Source organism: Idiotropiscis lumnitzeri, chromosome 15, assembly GCF_059441095.1.
Source record: "Idiotropiscis lumnitzeri isolate Australia: NSW breed Sydney's pygmy pipehorse chromosome 15, RoL_Ilum_1.0, whole genome shotgun sequence".
NCBI lineage: Eukaryota > Metazoa > Chordata > Actinopteri > Syngnathiformes > Syngnathidae > Idiotropiscis > Idiotropiscis lumnitzeri.
Window position 1 is genome coordinate 11,686,901 of NC_142405.1, and position 14,848 is coordinate 11,701,748.

The 14,848-nt window shown below is 40.3% G+C and overlaps 1 protein-coding gene across 1 annotated transcript in view; it reads left to right on the forward strand.

Annotated features, from left to right (window-relative positions):
* Positions 1-14,848, forward strand: part of cacna1ha (calcium voltage-gated channel subunit alpha1 Ha) — a 77,323-nt gene that overhangs the window by 30,954 nt on the left and 31,521 nt on the right. Inside the window, exons 3-10 of the mRNA XM_088316323.1 lie at positions 5,767-5,879; positions 6,424-6,557; positions 6,868-6,965; positions 8,983-9,142; positions 9,717-10,041; positions 11,738-11,830; positions 13,606-13,844; positions 14,093-14,625. Coding sequence (XP_088172449.1) covers positions 5,767-5,879; positions 6,424-6,557; positions 6,868-6,965; positions 8,983-9,142; positions 9,717-10,041; positions 11,738-11,830; positions 13,606-13,844; positions 14,093-14,625 — 1,695 coding nt within the window. The remainder of the gene's footprint in view (positions 1-5,766; positions 5,880-6,423; positions 6,558-6,867; positions 6,966-8,982; positions 9,143-9,716; positions 10,042-11,737; positions 11,831-13,605; positions 13,845-14,092; positions 14,626-14,848) is intronic.

Here is a 14,848-nt window from a genome sequence, read left to right on the forward strand (position 1 = left end):
GTTTATGTCTGACAGTCTCCTTTGCCAGTCGTGTTCTCACCATGACAATACGTCATCATCATCATCCTCAACATCATCATCATCATCATCTTCACACATATAACCATGCAACCAAGTGCACGTGCACCCGATAATGATTGAACTGTATCATGTAGGTAATCGTATTGGAAATAATAAAACTTGATTTTTCTATTTTTAACTTCCATAAAAGAGTAAAAAGGGGTTTACAGACCAAGCTCTATAAAGAAAATTAATCTTTATAATTGCCTATGAAGGCTTAGATAAGTGTATGATCTAATTCGAGGAAGCTACACCTCTCATTTCAACATAGTTATTTGGCACCCTAATTCCACGATATGGCACTGAAGCAATACTTTCACATTTGTCGTGGCAACAAATAGCTGAGTTTTTCAGCCAATAACGGATGATAGGTTCCTCATAAAATCCGCAAATAGGCACATTTGTGAATGCTGGAAGATGAATATGTGGGGATTTACTGTAGTAGTAAGTCATCAAAAATTAACTTGCTAACTCACACTTTATTGGCGTATGGCGTATGGCAGAGAGATTCTTTTTGACCCGCTAAGGTGACTCTTGCATTATGAATAAACACGCCTGACTCAGCAGTGTATATTTTGTGCTTCTGGTATTGTTAATTCGAACTTAGTTTAGATTTTACTGAGCACACAGTACAAAGATGTGTATACTGCTTTCCTACTCTACTACCAAATGGAAATCAATTGAATTAAAAGTCCCATTTTGTCACATTTCTCTGCTTTTTGCCATCACTGCTACCCTTCTGCTGTGCCTCGACGCATGATCCGGGTTTACTGCGGTCTGCAAGTATCCACCTCACCGCGGTTAACTTTATATCATCTGCAAGTGGACATTTTTTTTATAGTTAATTTTAAACCTACTGTGTTCACACCCACAACGGCGCAAATGCATGTTTGTCACTGTACATGTATATGAAAATACTAAAAGAAGGAAAACTCGATCCATGCACACAGTTAGACTGCGCTTTGCACTAGACTTGCGCTCGACATGAAAATAGTTCCCTTAGTTTAATATTAACATAAACCTCTTAACCACAGATTTACCATTGAACCATTGTTACCGATATAACATGTAGCCAACAGCTCAAGGTCACACAGAACGTCGGTTTCAGGTGTGTTCTATGTTGGAGTAGGTGTGTGTGCCACAGTCGAAGGCCAGGCCCCACCAGATGCAACTGCTCTATTTTGGGCTCCTTGTACCCCCCTCGCTCTTTCTGTCCTCCCTTTTATCCTCTTTGCCACCTGCAACACACACGCACACACACCTGCAAATACTCATTTTGCATGTGATCTTACTTGTGCCATCGTGCACCGAATTCACACTGCATGATAGGTGTCATTTAGTTTAAAAATGATTGCATGAGAGCGCGAGAGGAAGAAGCTCGCAGCAGAGCGCGAAGAGAGTCAGAAAGGGAATCCTAGTGTAAGTGCGTCACGCCTGCCTCGGCCTCCTCTCCGGGGTGTCGGAGGCGAGGCGGGGAAGTGTGGGCATAGAGAGATGAAAAGAGCGAGGGAGGTGATGAGGGAGAGAGGAGCGAGTTCAGGGACAGGCTGATTTATGAGCTTCTGTTCCTTGCCATCTTTGGGGACTTCTGCTCTGAGATGAGCCGATATGAGGCGCGCATATTCCTGCACATGCAGACATGCGCGGAACACACGAGCCGCATGAAGCGCTGCATCCTGACAATACTGTTGGTGAAATCCTACAAATCGGAGGGTCTGTCTGTTTTTGCGGCAAAGTCAGATGGTTGATGTAAATGAACAATGATCCATCCACTTACGCACACAGCTCAGAGTCTGGAATGGAAACACTCCCGTTAATCATGGACTGAGTGAAACATCACCAGGAGAAGCACAGGAGGAGAGCGGAGGACCTTGTTGATGTTAGATAATAAAGAGGGGAAAGGAAACAATGGAGGGGGAGGGAGATGATTCCCAAAAGAGCAGGAGAGCATAGAAGGGAAGTAAGGACAGCAAAAAAGGGAACGCAGCTCATTAGCGAGAGAAGGAGGACACGCAGCCTCACACGGTCCGATGCCAGCTGCTGCTTGTCGGATGAATCATCCATGCATTCCTCTGAGATTGATCTCATCAACAAATTAGTGATGTGCTGTGTTTAAATGAACATACCGCAACACATTGCGCAACTGTTTTTAATAAATAAATAAATAAAAAATTGTGTTGACCGCTCAAAGCAAAATTATTTGGGTTTTTGCTGTGATAGAAAGAAGAAAAAGTGTAAACAGCAATATTTTTCTGCCCATTATCATCGTTTGAAATTGTAATAGAAATATTTCTGTTGTAATATTTCTGTTTGTCATCTGTTAGAAAGGACACGAATGATTGTAAAATCTTTTTCTGAGATTTCATATTTCAAATATTTTAGTTGCAGTATTTTTTATTTGATGGTATAGCAACTCCATTGGCATCTCTGAGTTTGAATTGTTTTAACGTTTAACTCATACATTTTTCAAACTGGGAACAAATTTGTGAAATATTCCCTTTTTTTGCCAGGGGAAAAAATGACTGACGACGGGATGAGAAAAATCTATTTAATGATTTACAATTTCATTTGAATCCCATTTATAATATGATAAATGTGTTTTCGCCACACCACTCATGTTTTCAGCTGCTAAAAAGCACATTGTCCAAATATGGTCATCTGTGGATGATGGTAATTACAAAAAGACTGTCTGTCTGTTATTGTGCTCGGAGTTTGCAGTGAGTCATACTAAACAGGTGATAGAGGGTAACCAAAACTTTTCAGTTTGATGCCGTGCAGTTTAGTGAACTGCACAAGCACCCTGCAGATTGACCTGAGTAAAGAGTGTGACCCTGTCATTACATTTCATGTTTGTTCTTTTCTAATGAAAAGGGGATGGACTAGAGCATTGAAAAAAGCAAGAGACAGTGTTGGGGGTGCAGATAAATGGATTGCCGAGGAGTTGTGAGGGACAAAAACTGAGAGAGCTCTAAAAGAGTGAGATCATAAGTCGAGGTTGTAGATGGTGGAGGAAAAGAGTGTGGTCGGCGGGGTGTGAGAAGAAAAGAGTTAAAGGTTAAAGTCAAGCAAAGCTGAGATGAGCACAATATCTAGTTAACCTTGTTGCTGCCAACAGAACACAATTAGTATTCCAGTCCTGATTCAAAAAGGAAAGGTTGGCAGATATTTTTTTATATTATTATTTGATATTATTTTAGATATATTTTTTTATACAATAATGATGGTAAAAAAAAATATTCCCTCAGAAATTGTCTGTGAATTTTGCGAGAAGCTAAATACCAAGTCAACTAAATTAACTGAGAAATACTGCTGCATGGTTAATAGTCACAGTAGCTGTCCTTAAATACCACGGCAATATGATTAGCTGTGAGCAGAATATTGTGCGATTGCCATCAGAGCAAACACGTCGGATATATTATTTGGCATATCTGCCACATGATTACCTTTGTATCTCTGATCTCATCTCTCAAAGTCTTAGCCTCCCTAAGCAAGCCGCATACAGTGGAACATTTAAAGCCTTTGAATTTGATATATCACCACAACGATTTGTGACTGAATCACCTGCTCGAAGTTACGTTTGAATTCTAATCAGTTGATCAATGCTATTCGACAATCGAACACAGTAAAACGAGCAGGAGCATGTTCCCTCACACAGTATCTTGCTGGTGTTTTGTACTCATTTATCCCAGCCAACAAGATGAAGACATTCTGTGCTTTCAACTTTACTTTGCCAGCTCTAAACAAGCACTTTAGTTCTGTTTGTACTTCTGTTGCTGCGTTATAAAATGCAACATTGTGGGTCTAACATTGCTTTCCTGAGTGTGCTTCTTTGTTGTCGTCTCTCACTGGCCCTTCACTGTTGACTACCGACTCCGCTCTGCTCTCTAATGTGCACCAGCACTGACCTGACAGCTCAGCTGGAGCGGCCTCAGCATTTGATTGGGTGTGCGTGCTCGTGTGTACTCTTTGAGACCTTTCCAGTGTGTTCTTCATGTTTTGTGTGCATGCATCCATGTATGCGTAAAAAGTGGTTTGGAAAGGTTCCGTAGCAGTTTGCTCTCATCAGCAGCCATTTGTGTGTGCACGTGTGCGAGTGTGTGCGCGTGTGTCTTTGTTTGGCACAACCCTGTGACATTCCACCTTTACTGTGTGGATCTCATTATCGATGTGGGCTTTTTGGCTGCTGCTGTCCTTTTTAATGTCCACCCTAACCATAAATCTTAATGTGTACATTTAGTAATAAAAGTGTATACTGTAGTGCAGTGAAATATATATTGCTACACTTTCGAGGAATGTGCAAAAAAACTTTGGATTAAATGTTAAAAGTACGTATTTGTACGTCTTTGGAAATATTAGTTGGACTAGACAGGGAGAAAAAGTACTGGTGAACTACTCTGTGCTCTTTGGCACAGAACTAATTTGTTCAGATTCTCTGAGACATAAATCGACTTTAACAAGCGAGAAAAGGAGCGCTTACTGTATATGTAAGGCTTCCCTTCGAGCTTCCACTCTGCCTTCTGAGTTAACGCTACAAGTGATATAATTCTGTTCTATTTTCTAAGTCAGTGGTCCCCAACCACCAGCCTTCGGTCCGACTTTGAACAGGGCCGCAGAGATGAAAGAAAATAAAACTTGCAGTACATACGATTTATTTATTATTCGTGGCTAAAAAATATTTTACTTTGAAAAATGACCGGCTTCTCTTCGTTATATCGGGACGCATGTCAAGATGCAAATTGTCTCGGTCGCGTTACGCTAATATTAAACCATTAAAAACCATTAAATCATGATCTGCACAATATGTGGCTAGCAAAATTTGTATGAAGCGGTAAAAAATTTGAAACCATGCAAAGTCATTTATTAGAAGCAGATATAAACACCTGCAAAAATAGACTAAAATTTTGATGCCGTCTAAAATGTTTTCTCGCTACAGCAGAAATAAAAGTAATTGGCCTCAATGTTTCTAAACACTAACTCACACTTAGTTTCACCCTCATTTAAAGGGTTGTGTCAGCTCATCTTGTCTTGCAGGATATATTACGTGGTTGTGTGTGTATGTTTGCGTGTGTGAGTCGGAGAGCCGATGACAGGAGGTGTTGACTGCAGAGATTAAAGACAAATTAGCGGAAACAGAAAACAAGGAGAGCAGCAAATGACTTAACACATTCTTTAAATATACAAATCTCTCATTTTTATTCAGCTCAGTCCTTCATTTGTGAAGGAGCGGTTGACCTTACATCGCTTGTGTGGATTCCATTTTAATGATTTTTTTTCTCCCAGTTTATGCCTCAATCTTTACAGCAACATTGTTAATTAACACAACACCATCAAGATTGTATCTATACTCTCTAACCTAAACCGCATCTCACCTTGACACAGCGGCTCAATTCCATCATTTGTTGGTCCTGTGGGATAACAATCACTCCAAGCTGGGAGGTTCTGACAAGATTAAGTCGTACCAAGACTTAGACCTACCACCTTCCCAGGCAGTGTTGCACATTCTTCTGCGCATTACCTTTAAAATGACAGCTTTAAAGTAGTTTAGAGTGATTTTACACCAGCTTGTGATAAGGAGACTATAGACATATACACTATAGTGTATATGTCATTGCCATGATGACCCTGATTCAATGAAGAGAGAGAGAGAGAGAGAGAGAGAGATTTTTAAATAGCTCACCTAAGTTTGAACCTTAACCTGCTCCTGTACATGGTTCGAGCATGTGTCCATGTTGGTGATCCTCCTCAACTGTGTCACCCTGGGGATGTTCCAGCCGTGTGAAGATGTCACCTGCCTGTCAGAGTGGTGTCGCATACTCCAGGTTAGTTGAACACTCTCATATCTACCCTTAGATCACCTCTGTCAAATTTATATGTTGCCTTTCACACGTATACAATCCAGAGAAAATCATAATTCGCCCAAAGCTGGAAGCTGAAATTGGATTAAAATGTCCTGGTAAGATCAAGAATTACAATTTGGTCGAGTCTCAATTGATTAAGAGATTTAATTCTAAATATTTTTTTTTCTCCCATGTGGTTGAATATAAATCATTCCTGAGCATGTTTGAATGTTCAAAGTCACATGACCAAGTACCAAGGCACCATGAGGAGTGACTGTAAATAATTTATATGCAATCGTAGTCAGACGTTCTTTTCATATTACTTTCGATATGCTCTATGTCCTTTGAGCTGATACCCACTTTATTTATTTTATTTTTTTGCTGCAGTAAATTTTCATTTAATCAAAACACTGATAAAATGACTCAAAATCGTTTTTCTCACTTTTTATCGCCGTGGCTGTAAGTAAATGATTCTTATTTTGTTGCATTAAAAATGGCTTCTGCTCTCTGTGTGTTTCCCCCTCAGGTTTTGGATGACTGTATATTTGCTTTCTTCGCGGTGGAAATGATCATCAAGATGGTGGCCCTGGGGATTTTTGGCAGCAACTGTTACCTTGGCGACAAGTGGAACCAGCTGGACTTTGTCATCGTCATGGCGGGGTGGGTGTCCCACAGTGCTTTCTCTTCTGGACGCAAATTTTTTACTATGTCCACCTGGCGTCATTGTCCAACCAACGCTCAAACTCAGTAAACGTTGATTGACATTTATTTATTTTTTAATACCTGCTTCACAGTCCCAAGGCTTCTGGATAAACTTATCAGAGCAATATCAAAACGACAGATAAGCACACGTAAACCCAAGGATGAACCAATCATTTATTTTAATTACTAATAGGTAACAGCATTATTATATTCGCAATGAAGGCTTCTTTCATGAAGTGAAGAATTATTCCTGCATCTGTGCCCTTAGTGTGTTGGAGTACTCTCTGGATGGCCAGAATGCCAGCTTCTCAGCCATTCGTACTGTCCGAGTACTGAGACCTCTACGGGCCATCAACAGAGTACCAAGTAAGTCCGTGTTTGAACATTTGCCCACGCATATCACAAAACAATTTATGTGTAGACCTGAGAGTTTTCTTTTTTACTATTTATATGAAGAAAAAAAAAAAGGGCTCAGTGAAATGTATTAAAGTATATTTTCCATTGGTAACGTTGATCTCATTTTACTGTTCTCTAGATTTGTTTTTCTGTATTTGTGTGAAGGTGCGGGCCACTTTGAGACTTCAGATATGCAAAATCCCATCATAAAGCATGTCGGGTTGTGTCTTCCTTTGCAGCTATCTTTAACGTCTATCACGCTCATGTGCATGAAAACGTTTGCTCTACCTGCAACCTTATCATGGAAGCCAGTAGTTGCCTTAGGGACGATCTTTACTGCAGCCATGGATAATGTGAAGTAAAAATGAAATTGTTAAAGCGTGGCTCCTGTGGCTTCCGAAAGGCAGTGGGATTGTGTTTGGTGGGTGAGGGTGACATATAGGTTGGCGAGCGCTTTGCTAGCAGCATACTCAAGGTCACGGCAGACACAGGCAGGAACACTTCCACCCTAAGGACCCAAATGCTTGTTTCCTCAAAGAGAAACCTTCAGATGTTCAACGCCGGCCTGCTTCCTCTCTGTGTTTCACAGCGCCTCCCATTTTTCATTCTTTTCCCCCTTCAATTGTCATCAAGCGATCAAGTATTTCCACCCCCCTAGCCACCACCGCTGCCCTCACACTCACTTAGCGTCTGTTTGGCACGAACCATTTTGCTTCCACTCTGTCTCTGTTTGCATTTCTGCCTAAGAGGATGACGACTTTGCATTGTTAGACAGATTTTAATGTGTGTTCCCTCTTTAGCTGAGTTAGAGTGAGCGGTGCAGATTGTGTTTGTCGTGTTTGCCAGGCTTCTGCAGATTTTCTGGCTAACTCTCATTTCTTTATTCGCAATTGTCATCATCACTACTTCCTTTGTGGATGTTAGCTCCTCTCACCTCAGATTCTAAAGAGGAGTCGAAGGCAAACGGCAGACGAGCATGCGAGGAGGGATGCTCGCTCCTTGGCTTTGTCATTACATGGATGCATCAATTAAAGATGACGCCACGTCACATTGTAGACATTTGCTAAAAAACAATCATCTCCGTATACTTTATTTTTTTTCAATCGCAACACATGTCCATTTTTTATGTTTGGAACTACAGTAAACGATAAAAAAATGATAAACACTGTTATTGTTCATAACTCTGAATCTGCAGAATTGAGCATGAGTGGGCTTCTCCGGCTCCTCACCATCCACCCCCACATTCTTTGCTCGCTGCACATATTTGAAGCGACTGTAAATATGATATATGCACAGATGACATGCTTCTTACGTAATGCGTGTGAATGGAAAAAAAAGAGTTCAAAGCCTGTAAAACCTTTTTTTTTTATTGTTTATTGGGCGAACAGAATTTGCAAAATCACATCCCAGTTAAATCTTTGCATTGTGTAGTAAACTCGGGCCAGTGTAATTTCATTATTAAATACTCACCGAAAGTAACAAAACATACATGCAAACAGTCGACTAATTATAAAATCTCAATTCGGGATAGTTTCCAACACTCAACACTAATTTCCATTTTTGGTCTGCAAAATAGATGGTCAGACACTTGTAGCTGGATAGATTAATTTATTAATCCCAAAGAGGAGATCAGAAATGAAAGCATGTGGATAATGTGTATGGACGTGATGCTAAGTTTATGTGACATGTAGAGATGCACTTAGGTAACACCAGCCACAGGGAATGTGAATTCAGATCCCGGAGGACAGGATTATGTCAAAATGCCACATTCCCTGTTGTCATTTGCTTGTAATTATTTTGGCCGAAGTAATGAGGTTGTGGGTTAAGATCACACGATCGATGGCTCTTGTCAAGGAAGAATGCTCTGTCTAAAATAAGACCGCCATTTGGTCCACATAAATTATGTGTGACTGTTTGTGTGAGTGTTTAAATGCCAGTTACGCATATTAGATCATATAATTGACATTTTTTTTTTCACACCACATAGGTATGAGGATCTTGGTGACGCTACTGTTGGACACCCTTCCGATGTTGGGAAATGTCCTCCTCCTCTGCTTCTTTGTCTTTTTCATCTTTGGGATTGTCGGGGTCCAGCTGTGGGCGGGGCTTCTGCGAAACCGCTGCTTTCTGGAAGCGGGGATCAGAACGTAAGTTTTGCACTCTTGCGATGTGTCATTGTCAAACCTCTTGCTGAGTGGAACACTGATAATGGACATTTTAGAACAAGTCTTTTTGTTCTGAAAAGAGAACAAATCGTCTGCGCACTCTACGCACCTCTTGACTCGTGCAGACAAATTGTTCCTCGGGAATACAACCATTACATGTCATGTTCTGCAAACATGATCATACGCTTCCTTTCTTTCTTAGTCTCTGTTTATTCTCTCTCAGTCTTCATGTTGCAAAATCACAGAACGATACATTAGCTAAAGGGCCCTTTTTTAGGTCAAGGCATTTTTTTATTAGAAAAATCTCACTTGGCACAAACATATGTTTGCATTATTTCCTCAGTAAAGGTTGGGGAATATTGAATGGTTAGAATATAAATTAAATTATGAACACCTGCAATTTACCGTTACATATCAGCAATGATTTTAGCAACCAGAAAATATTTAGCCATATTATTTGAATTTATACACATTACTTTGTCACAATGACCTTCATCTTATTTCGTTTTTCTAATCCTGAATGTTTATCACATTTTATTTTTATATTCTTTCCTAGAAAATACAATTTGTCCATCAGTCCTTACTACATGTCGGAGGATGGTGAAGACAGCCCGTTTATTTGCTCGGCACCTCGTGAGAACGGTATGCTTCGCTGCCACGATGTTCCGGCCTACACTGAGGCCAAGACTGAGTGCCACTTACCGGCGCCTCACCAAAGTTCAGATCTGATTGGAGCAGCCCCTACAGTGGGAGGGGCCAGTGTAAATGGATGTGTTAATTGGAACCAGTACTACAATGTATGTCGCCCTGGGGATCATAACCCTCATAAGGGAGCTGTCAACTTTGACAACATCGGCTATGCTTGGATTGCTATTTTCCAGGTAAGACGTGTGTTGTGTCATGTATACGTATCGTTTTATTTATTTTTTTCAATATGTGAAGTGTAACTGGCACACAGAAAATGAGACAGCAGAGATCTGCAGTCAGATGCATGATAAATGATGCTTGTTATCCCTCCCACCTGGTTTATTCAGTCAGAATAATCCATCCATTCATTTTCTTTGCTGCTTATCCAGTGCAGGGTCGCGGGGAGTTGGAGTGATATCCCAGCCGACATTAGGCAAAATGCACAAAGCACCCTGCATTGGCCATCAGTCAATCACAGGGCAGCAATAAAGACAGTCGGACAACCACTCACATTTACAGAGTAGGAACTGCACCCATGAGGCTTGCAGGATTGCAACGCAAATGTCCTACGACACCATCAGTGACACCAGTCACAATCAATAAAATGGATTTTTAATGTGCACGTCCTCGAGCATATACTGTTTAGTCCAGTACCTTTGCTGCTTTAAAATCAGTATTTCTAAGACTCGTTTTCAATCAAGTTAAGAAACAATGGCTAGGCATCACAGTTTACCTGTTCTTCAAAATACAGCACATAGTCTGTGATGGATCAATTGTTCCCATGCTGGGCTCAGTAGCCATTTGTGAATGTCTCAATAGTCTGCTCTGTGCACCACATGCACATTTGTGAAAGGATCTAATGGACTAATGGCTTCAGTGATTCTTACCTTTAAAGTTCAAAAGTAGGTACTGCGTTGATGAGTGCCTCTGTCTCTTCTTAAATCACCAATGGCATCTTTGTCTTTTCCTCATGCATGTACAGTTTCACGATATACCATTTAGCTAACTCACATGACCTGACAAGAACATTTACACTCACGTACGTGCAAGTGCAGGATAAAATGTTGTTTTCCATAGCATGTCATTTTGCAGCTTGCGTACCAAAAATATGACATTTTTTACGTGTTCACTATTATTAGAAAATGTACAATTATGGGTTGTTTAACTTAAAATGATATGCTCCAAATTCATTCAAATGTTTTGCTTATTATACAAATTTGAATCCCTGAGGGCAATCTGTGAATGAACGGTGATATGAATGATATCTTTTTTATATGATTCATGAGACTGTCAGACGACACATATTCATTAAAAATGTACAAGCACTCAAATTAAAAAATTTCACCTTTATAATACAATATACATTTCCTACTGCAATATCCCATTTAAAACAACAGACGATATCAATTAATATTTTAATTAGATATAACACAATAAAGAATATCTGTAGTCTGTACTTTATACAGCAGGTGTGTTTTTCTATCGGTGAAAATCCTGTACCAGTACGTCTTGCAGTATTGATTTTTTATTTTTTTTTCTCATGACATTGTTGCATGGCCAGCGTAGTTTTGGCTGTAATGTGCTATGCAAGCTGAGGTGTAAATGGTGAGGTGTGATTTTATTATCAGCTCGGCTGAGCTCAGCCGCTGATTTCAGGTGTCAGCATCCCAAGTACTCATTAGTACACGGACTCCACCAAGGAGCTGTGTCAGTCCTTTTGATGCATGCACACAAATACACACGCACACACACACACAAACAGTATACAGTTTATTTGTTACAAAGCTGGCCAAATGAATGCATCCAATACACATTTAAGGGTATAAGCGTGCAGTTCTGTATATTCACTCTAATGACGGCTCCTCTCTCACCTCTTTCTTTCTCAACCAGGTCATCACACTGGAAGGATGGGTGGATATCATGTACTATGTCATGGATGCTCATTCATTCTACAATTTTATATATTTTATACTTCTAATTATTGTAAGTAACCACTTTTTTTTTTGTTGTTATTATTATATAATTGCACTAAAAGTGATTCAAGCCCCCATTTTTCCAGTTCTAGTCATCAACACTTGACAGCATTAGAGCGTACAGCCACTTTGGACTGAGATATACAGATGAAAGAAAAAAGCTGCCTAATTATTATTTGAGGCAGAAAAATATTTTTTGAAAAGTGACTGGCTTCTCTCCCTTACATCGGACTCTTTACGCATGTCAAAATGCTCATTGCTCGCCGCATTATGCTAATAAAACCACAACCGAGTAAATTGAGTCAAAAAACAGACCACGTAGAAGCTCGCTCTACGCAATATGCAGCGAGCATATTGAAATTCACAAAGTGGGCTCCATGTTCGTATCCCGCACAAGTTGGGAGTGAGGTGCAGTCTAAATTTGTGCAGGGGCGGGTTAGACTTAGTTCTGGTATTTTTGAAGACCTGTGCGTGCGGGCGCAACATGCTACAAAAAAAATTAAATTAAATAAATAAATAAATCAAAACAAAGGTGTTGTTCGCCGTTGTAGATATGTGCAGAGCTGACTTGAGTTGATGCCATTGGAAGTGGCTCCTCGCATTCGCTTTAAATGACGCAACCAAGAGGTGCATTTACAGTCCTTGACGTAGCAAAAGTAGACTTGATTTGCATGAGTCCTGCGTCATGTTGAGGTGCGGCGTTGATAAGCAACGACGGGCAGATGATCTAAAATTGGATAGGGAGACCACAGATGTGAGACCTCCTTCCACTCGATTGTTTGCGTTTGTGTATTAAAATCTCACTTTTAGCAATATGTCAAACCCAATTCCAAATCCATTTCTTCTTTTTTTACTCTTAGACTGACAGGCGAGCGAGACCAACACCAATATGTCATATTTAGACTTAGAGATGTCAAAACAAATTCTTAACTGAACATGGAGCGGGAATAAAACAAACTCAAACACTAAACTCAGCACTTACAGAAGTACACTTTCAATTCTTCTATACTATTCATTTTATTTGGCTCTGTACACTCTGCACTATTGGGGTTTGAGCTCTGAGATCATTTGCATATGTTTAACATGTTGCTCCTGGAAGATGTGCTTGTGTGCTTGCAGTTCAGTTCTTCGTCCTGAAACCCGGAATAACCTTTCTCAGCTCTGCTTTGAGCACAGCTCCCTTCTGCATTACTGTGTCGTTTTCGATCATGTATAATTTCCCTTATCATGCTTTTGTGTTGGTTTTCAAAGATCCCAGCTTAAGCGATATTTTGCTATGGGCTTGCTGTCTGACTGTCGTTTGATGTAAAAGTGCTTATTATGCATTTGGAGAACAGTTGGGGAAATTGAGGGCAAGAAAATTGGCTGTTTGGGGGATGCGAAAAAAAAAACAAGATTATAAATAATAGAAAAAAGAGAACATCATAAAAAAAACATAATTAAATCTCAGAACATGCATATCACATTTTTTGTCCTAGTTAATTAATAACCCGTGGTCATGACATGCCAAATAAGCATTTTGATTGATGTTCTGATGATCTTCCTGTTCAAGACGGATCTTCATATTTATGAGGCTTTATCACCTTTGAATGATAAGTTTTGTTTTATTTTCATCATTGTGTAGCGAAGCTCACTGAATCTTAATTAAATCAAAGCCATAATAACACACTGGTATCAGTTCTGTCCTTGTAAAATGTTGATAAGTTAATTTAATTATCCAGACGTGGTGACTGATGTCTTTACTTTGTTATGAAGGTGTTTCCTTTTCCTTGCCTCCCCAACTAGGTGGGATCTTTCTTCATGATCAACTTGTGCCTCGTGGTCATCGCCACCCAGTTCTCAGAGACAAAGCAACGGGAGAACGCTCTAATGCGGGAACAGCGTGCTCGCTACATGTCCAATGATTCCACGCTTGCCAGTTACAGTGAACCAGGTTCATGTTATGAGGAGATGCTGCGCTACATCAGTCACCTTTACCGCAAGTTCACGCGCAGGCTGCAGAGGATATACTCTGGATGGCACAGGTTAGATATGAACTGCGTGTTGTGGGATATTTTGAAATGTTCTCCAAAAAAAAAAAAAGAAAATTAATTACAAAAAAAATTTTTAAAAGAAAAGAAAGACATGTAGCTAATCTTATAATTAGAATTAATTAATTTATTTATTTATTCTAATTAGAATAAATAATGACAGATGCTCAGTTGCCATCCAGCTTTACAGTACTTGGCATAGAATTATCTGTCTATGAAATATTTTTTATTTTCTTCTCCAGTAAACGGCGTAAAAAGGTGAATCCTAACGGCAGTGGTGGAGGCAGTAATGGCGGAGGTAATGGACATGGCCATGGCTCAAGCAGGAGCGCTGGCCCGGGTAGCGCTTTGTGGTTGAGGCCGATACACAGCCTCCTGCAGCACCATCAGCACCAGCACTGTCGGCTCCCCAACGGGGGGGAGCACATGAGCAGCGTGGCGACCACTGAATATTTGGCCGGAGAAGAAGGTGTTGGAGGTGCTGTGGAACTGGAAATGAAGTCACTTCCTGTTAGTAAAGGAAGTCGAAATGGAAATAGCGGTGGCGGCAATCAGTCGGTTGTCACCCAAGGCATGGGGGCCTTGCTCAGGAGACTAAACGGAGGGATGAACTACCCAACCATTCTGCCATCATTTGTGTGCAGCTACAGCAGCAAGACACCACCACCTCACTCCCAGCAAGGTGGATGTAGTCCAGATCAGCATCCGTCGAACCACACCACATCCGAACACACGGAAAAACTGAACAAGCTCTACCAGCTTGTGGGACAGCACAGTAAGAGAATACACACACAAACAACCGGCATAGAAATCATGCAGTACAAGTAGAAATGCAGACAAACACAATTCATGAAGAATGCAGTTCTCCATCTTCCATTTTTCATTCTCTAAAAAAAAAAATAAAAAAATAGATGGCTTCCTTTTGTTGCAACTTCTTGGCAGGGAATAAGTGCAACTCGGAACATAAAACATAAATCAACTTTTGGCTAATAGGACAA